The sequence below is a fragment of the Chroicocephalus ridibundus genome, chromosome 1, assembly GCF_963924245.1.
Source record: "Chroicocephalus ridibundus chromosome 1, bChrRid1.1, whole genome shotgun sequence".
Lineage (NCBI taxonomy): Eukaryota > Metazoa > Chordata > Aves > Charadriiformes > Laridae > Chroicocephalus > Chroicocephalus ridibundus.
In genome coordinates, this window is record NC_086284.1 from 74,632,090 (window position 1) to 74,646,715 (window position 14,626).

At 37.1% G+C, this 14,626-nt stretch overlaps 1 protein-coding gene across 9 annotated transcripts in view; it reads right to left on the reverse strand.

The window, feature by feature from the left end:
- Window positions 1–14,626, reverse strand: part of UBE3A (ubiquitin protein ligase E3A) — a 63,441-nt gene that overhangs the window by 19,062 nt on the left and 29,753 nt on the right. For all 9 annotated transcript variants that reach the window (XR_010071765.1, XM_063339983.1, XM_063339992.1 and 6 more), the window contains 2 exons: window positions 13,034–13,344; window positions 7,379–8,634 (listed from right to left, as the gene is read on the reverse strand). Coding sequence is in view for 8 of the 9 variants with exons in the window: in XM_063339983.1 (XP_063196053.1) it covers window positions 7,379–8,634; window positions 13,034–13,344 (1,567 nt within the window). In the remaining variant the exon portion in view is untranslated. The remainder of the gene's footprint in view (window positions 1–7,378; window positions 8,635–13,033; window positions 13,345–14,626) is intronic.

Genomic DNA, 14,626 nt, shown 5'->3' on the forward strand with positions numbered 1-14,626 from the left:
GTCTGTTAGCTTTCTCCATTTCTATTCTTTGAAGCACTTATTTAAAATAAGTTAGTATCATGTTGCACAAAATTCACAGAAAACAGTATGAAAACAAGACGTATTACTGAGATAATTACATTCATCTGACAACGAAAAGAGACTGCAATCTGATCTACATGTTTGACAACGAACGGTTTTGTGAAGGGATTACAGAGATATGTTTTCAGAACCTTCATGTGATAATTTGCAGTGGAAGACAGAAGACAAGATTTTGACTAGTAGCTGCATCTCACAAACAAAGAGTTGGGGGGAAAAAACACCCCAGAAATAAAAAGACACTAATATTACAATCAAATCAATCCCCTTCCTGACCCTATCGAAGAAGTCTCAGAAATCTCTTGCTCTATTACTTCAGTGCCTTTAAACAGATCTACCGCATTGCTTCCAAGAAAGTGAACATTCAGTTAAGGTCAAATAGAAGGTCTGATATTTCATAGGAAAGGGTTTCATGTCTATACAGGAGGCCATTACAGATCTTTCACTTTCTTCCAACACAAATGTATCATTTCAATAAATTAAAAGTTATGCAAGAATATTTTGTAGCTGATAATAAATATGTTGCTTAAAAGCGTAAACATATTGGTTAAACCTGTGCAGCATGATTACATTAAACATACCTATGTGCCAAAGAAAACTCAACAGCAGTAAAGTGAGGCACAGATGGATCTGTACATTCCTCTACAAAGACCATATTATTGGTGAGATTTGCCTCTAACCCAGGCTAGCGCAAACTGTACTTACCAGCAGGTGTCCTTAATGTGCCAAACCATTTCTTTGTATTTCACTACCCTACCTTATCCAAACACACATGCCAACACATCCTTTACATCCCAGAATTTTACTGCAGAAGCATAAAGGAAAACAGGAATAGAACGGAAAGGATAAAGGCAGCAATAGTGACACCATCAACTCATAAAATGACACCACCAGCGACATACATTTTCTCCTGGTAACTGCCAAGTCAGCCAGCCACGTTGGAAATGTCACAGCAGGGGCAGATGGGTGACAGAGCTAAGGAGGTTAGCATAACACATTTGAAGACTTTGAAGCTCCTTATGCAAAAGGAGCATGTGGAGAAAGAATTGCACTAACTGGTATGGAAAACTAGTATCAGGAAGAGAGTGAGTTTAACTCCGTAGCATAAAAAGCTCAGTTTATAAAAAAAAAAAAGTGGCAAACCATGAAGACCTCAATAACAAGAGCAAGTCAGATTAGCTGATAGAGATATATATTAAATTACGAGATTAACTGGAAAACTTAGTTATGTACAAAGCGTTCGGTATTCTACTGCCTATCATTTGCAATGAACTATTTTTGCTGATAAGGAGACCAAGTAACACTTGATCTTTGAAATTCACTGTATTTTATCAACAATACTTCTGCAGCAAAAACATGCTGTAGTTCCCTCCATTGTTATTCTCATCACGTTTCCCATAACAGTGTAGTTTTGCATCTTGCCTTTCATGTAAATCTTAAAATTATGCATCTTACAGATGTGTAAAAAAATTTTGTTCCTGAATAGGAGGACAATGGAGCTTAAGCCACGTTCCAGATATAGCTGAGACTTTTTAAAAACAGAAGTAGCATTTTTAAGCCCATAACTACAGTTATACATTCAAGAAATTCTCCTATTTGAACCCCTTCCACTTACAACTGGCACTAATAATGCTTTGGTTTTTTTCTCCCCAGTCATGACTTTGTACTATTTACCACCAGCGATTTACTATTTTCCAAGTTTTACGTATTTTGATGAATTCTGAGAAAGCAAGTAATGCCTCTGCATTTCTTTTGTGACAGCAATCCTTTGTCGTAGTGTAAATGCTTATGTTATAGAAATAAACTTAAGCTATGGAGAGTGCTCATATTTATATATAATAAAACAATTAAAAAAGCCACTATTTCAAAATTATTTTTGTACTGAGAACTACACCACAATGAGTGACATAAAAGAAAAGCATTATTAAAAAAAGAGGAAACAAAACACTTTTAGCTGAGTAACACCAGCTGAGCAGATTGTAATGCTGTGCTGATTTCTGTGAGGGAGTCAGATAGAGGATTACCAAGAAGCCAGTATTTTGAGTCAAAGCCTAACGTTCCTTGAAGTAGATTCTATCTATAACCAGGACAATGTTGCTAAGCTGCTCAACTGAAGGTTGCGGATTTAGCTGCTCCTTTGAACATTTGTGTCTCTAAACACTGATGCTTCACAAGAAAACTGGAATTCAGTGGAAAACGCAGCAGTAGCTACGATAGTGGAGCGGCACTGAATTTTAGCAGAACTGCAGCAGTGTTTCTATAGCAAGGAAGTATGAACTTCAGTTTAAAGCTGTTTGGTTTTGTTTTTTTTTTTTTTTTAAATAATCAGAGCTGTCTCATGTCAACAGAGATGCTGCTGGATAGACCAGCGTTATGTGTGAATTCCCCAAAATTTTAAAAGCTAATATGGTCTCTGTCACGATGGTTTGACTGGCCAAGCAGATGAAGTCATTGTTCCATTTTCCAGGGACTTTCCAGAAAGCACGTATGTAGCATCTCTGAAGAAGCAGCATCAAAAATTGAGTATCTATGAATTGGAAAGCTGAAAGCTGAGATGGCATTATAAAGAATATCTGTATTTTGTTGGCTGAAACGTGATATTGTGCCACAGCATAAGAGACTGTATGATTTACTTTGCTTACAGAACAACATCGCTCTTTCCTGAAAGAAAGGATTCTTCCATTGAATGAGAGAAATACGACAACATTTAAAAACAGCAGAGTTTGTTCACCTTCTTAAAATTGATAGCAACTGATCTAATTTCTATTCAGTTAAAACCGATCAAAAAGACCCCTCAAGTTCTACCAATAGAACAAAAGTTCTCTTTAAGGCAGTGGCAGGAATACTTTTCGTGCTATAAGGCAAAACTGACAAAAGCACAACTAATACAAGTTTGAAAGTACTGGTGACACAGCATGACATAGTCGGTCACTACATTTTCTGCAAAACAGCATGTGAAGTAATACTTAAAGTGACTAAGACGCATCCTCTCAAGCTGTACTTTATGGTTCATGCATACACCACCAGTCAGACATATTCTGCATGCAAACAAGGCACACTAGCGCCAGGATTTTTCAACTCAACACACAAACATTGAACCTCAAAGCTCCTGAAGTATTTTGTTGCTAATGTAGTATGAGAGAATCTGCCTACTGGCTTCAGTTGTCACATAGAAGTTTTAGCTCAAAGTATTTTAGCAGAGCCTGGCAGCCACCTACATTCAATGTGAAATTTGTCAAAGTGAGTTTCTAATCTGTGAGCAAGTATCAGCCAGACTCGACTCTGCTGAAGCAGTCCACCACATTTTCATTCGTCAAACTCACATGTCGTAACCCACACCCTTTAAATTACTGCTACCTGAGAATAAATCCACATACAATCTGGGGAGCAGGGGAGGAGAGTAAACTCAGACGAAGGGGATGAAAGAAATAGCTGTTGGGGGATGAAAAGGCAGAAGAGGTAATTTAAGGATAAACTTCCTTTCATTACTACCACATATCCATGCAACATGACTCAGCAGGAGTCCAGCTAACCTCTTAAAAGAAATCTGTTAAACACAAAAAAGCATGTTAACTGTTTTCAAAAAACTGTAAACTGAGCTACCAACTCCCAAATGTAAGGGCTCCTTAATAAAAGTGGGGATTAGCACCTTACCATTTCCAACACCCCACTCCCTCCGTGACTTTTCAGACTAAGATACATACAAATAAGTATATAATACAAAGAAAGCATATTTCATAAGTCCATTTCAATAAAAAAATGAAAAATAAGTTTCTGATGCAAGTTTCATACATGGAAAGAAATCGAACAATGACTCTGTAAATAAATTTTTTGCTTAGAAGTACTTGCTCCAAAATGAACTATGATTCTCTTAACAAGCAATTTTAAACAAGCTATTGGTTCAAAGGTATTTAAAAGGTACTGCTTCAAATTCTCGATAAAATAAAAAAATCCTATAGTAGTAGTAATAATAATAATAAAAAAAATCACTTACCAGTGCTCATATTTGTTTTAATAAAGTCCAAAAAGGGAGAAGATGCACATACTGAATTCTAAAAGTTTAAATATTAAGTATTGGTAAGAGAAAAACAGCTTGGTGGTAGCTTAATTAGCTCGACTAATTAGCAAAGAAAGACCCATACTTAGTCCACTTGCATGAAGAAATTATGAAAGCTGACCGATATACTTGATTGTAGTATCCAGCATGAATGAAGAGAATGTGAATAAAACGATCTCAACCTCATTTTAATCACTATTTCTGAAAATGTTTTTAACATGAAATTATCACAGTTATATATAATCAAAATTCTGCAGTGGTTGTTCTGTAGAGACACAGGTCTAGTGACATGAGTATGTAATTACTTACAATTCAAACAAGTCTATACGTTTTCAAACCCCAGAAGTGAAAAACGCAATGCAAAAGTATCAGTAATCATAATTACTTAGTTGTAATTTAAGTGTGTTTGGAAACATTTTGTCACTGAACACATCTAAGAATTATGCTTCTACTACTGAAGACTATTATCTCGGCAAGATCTTTCTGACAATTTTCAGGTGAGACACTTCCAAAGTTCAATACTGCACCCAAAACTACAACCGTCTCTGATGACAACTCATACAACATAGCTTTCACTTAGGCTTGATGCTGTCCGTGTTGCTACAGAAGCACATGGTGCCCGTCTTTGACCTGCAGTTCCAACTCTCACTTCAATCACAGACAGAGCAAGTCACTTCAAGCATTAGGACTTCCTGAGGTTTGTGTGTGGGTCACATCAAAATGCCTGTGATGCCCATAACCTTTTGATGGATCTTTCTTTCACGAAGAGCTACAAGTTCTGGGCAACAACATCCATAATTTTAAGGTACATTGTGTGGAAAAAAAATATGTCCTTTTGCTTATGTTAAGCCTGCTTCCTGATAACATGACTGGATGCTACCAGCTGAGAAAAACAGTATTTCCCATTCAGGTTCTCCATGCCATCTTTTATGTCTCCTCTATTGTAACTTTTAACATTAAGAGGACTTTACAGCCTCTCTGAAGAGAATCTGAACTCTCCAGATGTATTTATTGTATCCTTTTTGATATTAAAGTGAGAAGAAACAAATCAAAAAGAGAGGCATAGGCATACCATAGTAAACAGAGACATTGCATTGTTTCATTTGCTGCTTTCTTAACTCCTAACATTTCCTCAGGAATATTTAAAATCTCTTCCTTGAGCACTCATACTTCATATTATCAATTAAATCACATCAATAGTTAAAAGGTGACCTCTGTAGACACTACTTATATTTATCAACACAATTTTCTCTAAGTCTACACCATTTCACAACAGCTACCTTGTTGTACCTGTTTGAAGTGGCACATACAGCTCCCATCCCCCTGCTAGGATGGCAAGCCTTCATTCATCTCCATTTTACTGAATATAATCTGTTTTCCGCTTTTGAGAAATGCCTGGGCCCCACTTGGTCTCGTTGACTAATGCTACAGTTCAGCTCAGACTACTTGATTTAGAATAATTGTATCTTTTTCCTTTATTTTCTGTCCCAGAATAAACAGTTTAAAATTCTTACTCTCCTTGGAGCTTTGACAGAGTCGGATCACCATAATTTAGCATGTTCTGACAGCTTAAATTAACAGCCATAAGAGGATCCATGGCAACTGCCCAGGCACGTACTTGTAGACTGCTAGGTGGTGCAAGGGCTGCTGCAAGTGCATCACAATTTAAATTAGTATGTTTGAGCTTTATCTTATTTAGATTACCTAGATTTCCAGCAGAGCAAGAGTGTGCAGAGTGATGACTGCTGTGGCCCCGTTGCGATACAGCAGCTGCACCTACTTGATGTCGCCTATGAGCTTTCTAAGCAACATTAAACCTTTTTTTTTTTTTTTTAATCCTCAAGGATTTCGACTTCCTTCCACAACAAGAAATACGTAGAAGAATGCCTTTTCTCATATTTGCAGATTTTCCTTCCCCTCATCAGCATGAGGGGAAAGGTCTGCTGGTCCTCTTCTGGAACTGATGTTAAAACAAACATCTTCCCAAAACTAGCTCTTATCCTCTTTCAGCCCATCTTCTCCTAAAGAGACAGTACTATCCCTCCCCTTTTTTCAATATTTATGTATCCCAAAGCTGAACAGAATCAAGGAAATAAACTCTATTACATCAATGTGACAAAACATAACTGGATACAGCCATAAGTCTGATAGGTAGTAAAATTACATAGGGAATTCTTAAATTAGAAAACTGGTAGACAACAGGATTTAATCTTAGAACAGTATATTCCTCATTTGCCTAACAAAATTGGGTTTACAGACAGAAGTAATTTCTGCATTGCAATTTTGTTTGTCCTATTGGTACTGGAGACAAAGGTTTTGCCTGCTAAGTCATTATATCAGCAATTCCCATGAAGCAGCTAACCCATCTGGAAACTCAGAGGTACTTTCCCCAGAGTCTCCACAAATACCCGTCTGGCTGTAAAGCCATAGTTAAATTTAAAATTTTGCAAGCCTTGCTGTGTTTTAATAACGGAACACAGAAAAACGAGCTTCTGAAAAATAACAGCTTTAGGGAAAAAATAAAGGAAGAGTCCTAAAATTAAAGGACATATCTATGAAAAAACTTTACTGTGAAATATTCTTTATAGTTTGTACCTTGTATAATTCCCATCTTCCAAAAGCGTGTGAACAAATGGCTTTAAGTTTTACTGTAAGAAGCCAACATATTCAGAAACAGGCTGCTCTCACTGTTCTCAGGTCTTACTTCTCCTTTCTCAGCCATGTAAGTATTTACACCAAATTGCAACAACGCTTAGAGAAGCGGGAAGTTCTACTTATCACGCAGTCACTCCACACACTTTGTATGCAGAAGTTCAGAAGTCCACAAGAAAAGTGGACAAAATAAAAGCTTTAATTCTAACTTCCATCTGAAAACGCCTACTATCAGAAGATGATCCAAGACAGTCCAGAGGACAAAGTACAGAAACAGAAGCTGGTCGCTCTCACCTTTAAGAGCTATAACAGTGCAGAATCTGCTAATGGGGAATAAGAACTATTTGACACTTTAAAACAGCTAAGTCTGCAACCGTTATGAGTAGAAGTGATTCTGTGGAACATACAAATCTTCAGCAGCTAGCTCAGAATTCAAAATTAATACAGTAAGGCTATTTGAGTTTCTTCTAGAGGAACTCCAGTACATGAAACACTGCACTCGCACGCAGTCCTTTTCAGTTAGTCAAAGCCCACCAGGTTTGCACTAGTCAGAACCAACAAACCTAAGTTCCATGTTGCTGCATGACTTACCCGGACGAGCGCATCATCTATGATGTGATCACGTCGCACTTTAAGTCGCAAATAGGGGTTGAGCTGCTGTCCTTGAACTAAGCTGTAGAGTACAGTTATGCGTCTTTCACTGTACATCCGGATTCTATTGTCATAATACAATCCCAGGTTCTTGGTAACAGCATTCAATATGAAGGGACAGGTCATAAAAGAGAATTTATTTTCTGTTTCTACTTTGAAGAAAGTGTAGTCTTTGTCCATTTCTAGAACATCATTCAGTGGTTCATTAATAAATTCTTCAAAAGGGATAAGTGGTTTTCTGCAATCTATAGTTTTAACACCAAGTTCAGTTTCCAGTGGGTCCACTCGAGGACCCTTTTTATTTCTTCTTTCCTCACCCAATAGCTCTTGAAGAGTTAGTTCACTTGATTCTGGGATGGGTTCTTCATCTTCTTCTTCGTTATGATCTGTATCCACATCCCCTCCTACTACATTTGCATAGTAAACCATTTTCAAGCACTTTGAAGCAGCAACAACAGCATCATCATCATTCACTAGGTTACGACTATTGAACTCATTGCTTATGACTTTGTAAGTAATAAGCTGCTGAAATGTTTCCATCATTCTCCGAATTTGGTCTGCTCTATACTTAGACCACAATCTGACCAGTTTTGCTTGAGCTGCAAGGGGCAGTTTGCTCATTGCTTTGCAAAACAACGGTAGAGCCATTTCCAGATACTCTGGGCTATGAAGATTGCCATTCTCCATAACGATAATAAACAAATTCAGATAGTTAGGATCCCGAGAGTACACATTATGATAAGTCAAGTCACATTCCACATTAGGTGACAAGTACACAAGTGCATTTAAAAAGGCAGTTTCTATTTTTTCATTAGAAAGTAATCTATCATAGACCCGCCTGACTGCTTCAATATCTACAGACACTTCATCCGGGCCTAGTTTTTGGAGGTTGTTATCTCCCTGTGGGTTATCACCTATTCTGGATGATGAAGACGATGATGCGCCTGAATCTTCTTCCATAGCAGCAGCCGAACAGGCAGCTTTTTCCTTCTCATCTTCATCTTTATCTTCATCCTTTCCTTGAAGAGACTTGAGCTCCTCCTTGGTGTGCTGCTTGGCTTTTCGGAAACTCTGCACCAATGCTTCAGCACTAGAAAATACTCTCCCAATCACCCGGATTAAAGGGGAATAATCCTCTTTCTCTCGACATAGTTCAAGAATTTCATATATCTTGTCTTCTGTTAGAAAAGTCACATCTATAAAAAGATAAAATATTAATTTTATTAAGATAAAAACTAAAAAGATAAAATATTTTTATTTTTTTCTACTCAAGAAATCTGTATATTATCACATCATTAACACTTTGGAAGAAACAGTCAGTGCTGGATAAATTCAAGACGGATACTTTATAATTTCATTAATATGATAAATCATGACTTCATTCACTATGATTTTGTAAAACATTTTATTCATGGATGTTGATCACTGAACACGCTCAATGGCAAAACAGTTTTGCAGCCAATTAACTACATTGGGTAGTGCTTAACAGTATTGCATCATCTAAACAAGAGCAACTAAATCAATCAGTATGATGTTTAAACTTTAAATAACTTCACTAATCAGACTGTCTGATAATAAGGTCTTCTGGTAAATCTGCACAGTTAATGCACAAGTCAAACTCCAGACAAACTCCACTTTTTTCAAACATAGCACATACTTATGGACTTCACACACTTGTTCCCCCTTAAAACAGATCTCAAAGAAAAGATTCAATGATTTATTTTGTTGTATATTAACTGGAATTTAAAATTTCTTATTTCTGCTTAATGTTTTCTGCAACTGTTTTTATATTAAACTGATGCCTGAAAATCATCTGAAATAAAACACAATACAGGCTCAGAAATTTATGCTGCCTTCTAAATTACACACCCAGGTGGGCATGTGGGTTTGTACATTAAGGACATTAGGCCTCACAGAGATAAACAACTTCAGTATACTCATCAACTTGCTATTCAGAGGAACAAGCTGGTTAAAAAACATCATTTGTATGTGTTCCAAGTACCTGTCAATTCCCCCTCCCCTCCAAACCCCTGAAATGAAACACACAATTTTGTGGTTGTCCTGGTTTCAATAGGATAGAGTTACTTTTCTTACTAGTAGCTGCTGTGTTTGGGATGTAGTATAAGAATAATGTTGATAACACGTATTGTTTTAGTTCTTGCTAAGTAATGCTTATCTTAAGTCAAGGACTTTTTCAGCATCCCATAGAAGCTGAGAGAGACAGGACAAGCTGGCCAAAGGAATATTCGTAACATATTTGTCATGCTCAGTATATAAATGGGGTTGGCCAGGGGACAGGAATCAGTGATCCAGCAATGGGCTGGGCATTGGTCAGCAGGTGGTGAGCAACCTGCATTGTGCATCACCTGTTTTGTATATTCTTTTATCATGATTATTGTTATTATTTTCTCTTCCTTCACAGTCCTATTAAGCTGTTTTTATCTCAACCCATGGATTTGACTTTTTTTTCCCCCTGATTCTCTCCCCCATCCCACTGAGGGGAGGGGGGAAGTGAGCAAACGGCTGTGTGATGTTTCACTGCCTGTTGGGTCAAACCACAACAGTGGTCCATTTGTTATTTAAAATCTTCCTTTCTCATTAGAAAAGAGAAGGAGAAAACATTATTTATATCTCTATATGCTACTTCTCAAACAGAACCCACAGTGCTTTCACATCAGGTCATGATTTGGAGTAGGATTACCACATGACCAGACACTGAAAAGATGTTCTAGTTTAAGCAGATTCTTCTAAAGTGACACATAATTTAGAAATAAAACTGAATGTGTTTAATAGCATCTCTAGAGATCTAAAAAACACACAGCACTGTATTCACCAACCGTGCTAGAACAACTACCTCTGCAAAAAGTGTATCATTTTAATAAATACAGTTACATGTTAACGTATTTTGAAATGTGATTGCTTACACTAACATTCATTCCAAGTAGTCATTAAATTAAAAATACAAACTAAATAATGCAAAGACAGACAACCTATAGATTTTTGCAGAGCCCCAGGCCATTCTTAGAGCACCTACAACACAGGAAATATTAAGCTTGTGTCACGCTACTGAGATTGACTTTCACAATCTAAAGATAGCGAAAAAGCTTCAAAACTAAAATCTGTCCTGTTAAGAAAACCAACATCATTGAAAATATTTTGAAAGGATTCAAGCTTAGTGCAACATGTCCTAATTTCATCTGCTGCAGTGCACGGTCAAGAAACAAACTTGCCTGGAAGAAATTTAACTGCTGATACAGATGCTGTTCCATGCCATAGCTCCTCAAGTTCACTGATGCTGGATAACAGAGGTTATTCATAGCATAAAAGTTATCAGCAAAAGCTGACAATTTAACAATACAACACATTTCAATTTCCATACTTACAACAGGAATTCCCTAGTCATTCTTTTAAAGTTTTAAGGAATTAACCATGTGCTATTTCTAGTTAAAATATTTAGTATTAGCATTAGCAGATTCCTAACAGTTTTAAGTCATATCCTGTGACCATCCTCTACTGAGCTGCCATAAGGTTCTGCCCCATTTTTACATTACAGCAGTGAGAAAAGCTGCAGAAAAACAAACCTAAGTGAAGCTTTCATCTAAGTCAAGTCAATTTTAGCTGACTTGTGTCTGAATACGTGAGCTTTTACACGCCTTGTCCTCTCGGCCTTTCTATTGCAACTAAGTGACCCAGCCAAGTAAATGATCTCGCAGACCTTGTTCTCAGTAATGCTCCATGACAAATCTGTACATGAAGTAAAGCTTTAGCAGCGATCCTTGACTACGAAAAAGACTGTATGTAATCTATATATTGCCAACAACACACACCCTAATGAGAAAACTTATTAATTATCTTTTCGTTATCTCTTATGGAAGCTTTGTTATGACTCTGTGCTCACTGCCTGTCCACTGACCTTCTCTGTTCCCAATTTAACATTTTGGTGATCAGAGTTGAAAATAGTTTCCCAGGTAATTACAACACTGATTTTGAAATGGCTCTCTCTATATATAACTACATTTGTAAGCCATGCTTGTTATATATTTGCAATTTCTCTATTTCCTTCCTCTTTTTGGACTGCCATCTAAGATATCACTGAGATGCTGACAACGGCCTCCAGATACGTTTTTCCCCCCAAAGGTAAATAGTCTTAGGGCACAGCACTACAGAAAAGAAATTTTAGTAGTTCTTTCTGAAGGGCATTTCTTTCAACTTATTTAGAATTTACAATCCTACGTCAAGCATAAAAGCAAGATGCACATCCTTTTCCTTGGCTTTCTTAAACTTAACTGCAGTCTTCCCAGTAACTGTTGCTGCAGATGGATCTAAAAATTTCAGAGTGCTAGTCTCCTTCGACATCGTCCATTTCCAAAGGTAACTAAGAGTCTCAGATGAGCTTTAAGAATGCATTCACGCCCTCTGTCCATCCAACTACAAGACAGGTCAATACTTGTGATGCTGCAACAGATGAAGTCTGAATCATAGCTTTAGAGAACAGACTGTCTCTGGAGATAGGCTGAGGAGACTCTTAGATATCTCTCTTGGGGAGAGGGAAGAAAATCCTGTACATGCACACGTTCATTAAAAATACACAAAACTAAGAGACAAATCACAAAACAGACTTAATGTGCCTCTTGTCCATTTAACACTACACTGGCTCCCCTTTCCCCTCCCTACCGTTTGTTTACTCTGATCATAAATAATTTGGGGACAGATTTATCCTTGCACCAGATAAAGAACAAACTGATTCAGATATCGACTGGAGCATCTTAGGTCACTTATAACACAGTGCTATGTTTTATTGCTGATTCTGTAGGCGTTTTTAATTCTCTGCTGTAAACAGTTTCACCTTCTTCAGCTAAAATGAGTGAACCTGAGCTTCTGTGTTTATACTACATACTGCAACAATACTTAAAAAAGGTCTGCTCAAAGGGTTAATGGCTTTAATTTCATTTAGCTTGCAATTTCTGTTCGCGGCACAGGCTTTGATGACAAAGTTATTCTTGTACTACGTATTTACTATTCTAGTGAGTTTGAAAAGCTAAACAGAAGTCAGAAAAGTGATACAGAAAAGTATTTCATTTTCGTACACTGACCTAGAAATCACTTTGCTTAAACTTTTTCTAGCTTGGTAGATCTATTGCCTATCATCCACTGTATCATTTTTTGTTCCTCTGTTAAGTTTCTTAACACAGAAACTGGAATTAGTTAAAGTATAACTTCTATAACTCATTAACTACAGAAGAGTTATGAAACAGTGAAACTAACACAGTCATACAACAGCACTTAAAAAAACCCTCCAATATTTGCAAAACCAGTAATCTCAGAAAGCAACAAATGCACACGGATTTTAACGGAGATGTGGTAAAGATCCACTGGATAAAAAATCCAATGATTTGGAATCGTCGTTCAGCATTAATCCAGCCATTTTTCAGAATCCATAGTAACATATTTGATTTCCCAGTATTGTATTTTACTTAAGAAGTCAGCAGAACACTACCACAGTCAGCAGAATACCACCACAGTGAATTCTGTAGGCTTATACTTATGCATATTAAACGTGTTCTATTTTAGGAAAATTCTAAAATAAAATCTTACCTTTAAAGTCATCTCTTGGGCCTTGCATTTCCTTCTTGTTCATTTTTCTGTCAGTGCAGGAATTGTTATGGGCACCTTTGGAATTGTTTTCTAGGTAAGCTGAGCTCGTTCCTTTCTTGGAGGGATGAGGATCACAGAGTTTTGCATTAATCTTATAAAGCTCGAGGGCCTTAATGGCTGCTGCATTGTTATCCATACGGAGAAAAGTTGGACAGGAAGCACAAAATTCATTCGTGCAGGCTTCATTTCCACAGCCCTCAGTTAACTGGTGGTAGTAGCGCTCTATTAGATGCTTTGCAGCTGCTCGCTTCCTGTAGCAAACATTCAAACAGTAAGTACATGGATTAGTAGAGCTTTCACATACAAAGCTCATTCAAAAGCATCAGCAAGGCAGAGATTAGTCAGGCACTGAAACACAAGATTTCTGTATCAGAGAGGACACATCAGGAGATTTTTCAAATGCAGGATTCTCATCTTGACAAATATAGTTAACACACCATTTAATTTGTGGGTCCTATGTAAGTGAGAGATATATCCTGTTTACGCAGTTTTCAGCTTTACACTCTAGGGTTACAGCGGACACAATCTTGTTCAGTTCTGAACAATCTCAATTGTCACTGAAAAAAAGAGAGCAGTTCAGATGCAAAGCAAGGCTGCAAGTGAAACAGAACTGGATCTCATACAGGTGATCGAGTCTGATGTACAGTACTGAGGTGTGGTTGCCACTGACAGAGGGAAAAGGCATGAAATACAAACGATCCAGGCATCTATTTAATAATACTATCAAGACTACAGCAATAGGATATAAATGCTTTAAAAAGATAAACCATTTTTTAAACAAGATTCCAGATGACTAAATTATCTGATATTTAGTCTATTTAAATCTATAGGAAAAACATCCCTTGCTTAATTAAACTGATGACAAAACCATGATTAAAAAGATGAGCTCAGGGCTGAGCATATCTCTCCTCAGCTTAATAAGGTATATGGTTCTCTAAAAAAAGTATTTGCCAAATCCTCCCCTTTCTCCTGCAATTATACATGGCAAGTATGTATTTTGAAGAATTACAACTGTATTGCTATGTAAGTCAATGTGTTCAGCACTATATATATACACACAGAAGAAAATTTAACTGGCAAATTAATAAGGTCACAGACTTTTACAGAAACATGCAAATGATAAAGAAATCGCCAGAAATCTGCAGGTAACTGGGACAGAAGCAGCTGCATGCAGCACCAAGAGCACCATATTTCACCACGTTTTGGAAGGAAATCCCCAAACCTGCACTTTGTTTAAGAAAACAAGCTATTAATGAAAAATATGAAACATTTCAAACATTATGATTAGGTGTAACATGCAGGCTTTTTACCTAACTTTAGTGATACAGTACTAGAAAGATTAGAACATGGGAAGCAAGTTTTTCATCAGAAATTGTGATATTTACCTAAAGTTGCCTTTTCAGATGTTGATGCACACACAGATTCTGCATACAACAATTATTTGAGAATTGAAGTGCTAGACCCACTGGTACTACTCAGCACTTGCTGCACCTAGCTTTTAATACTGGTTGGTTAAGTACCAGAGTTTCAATG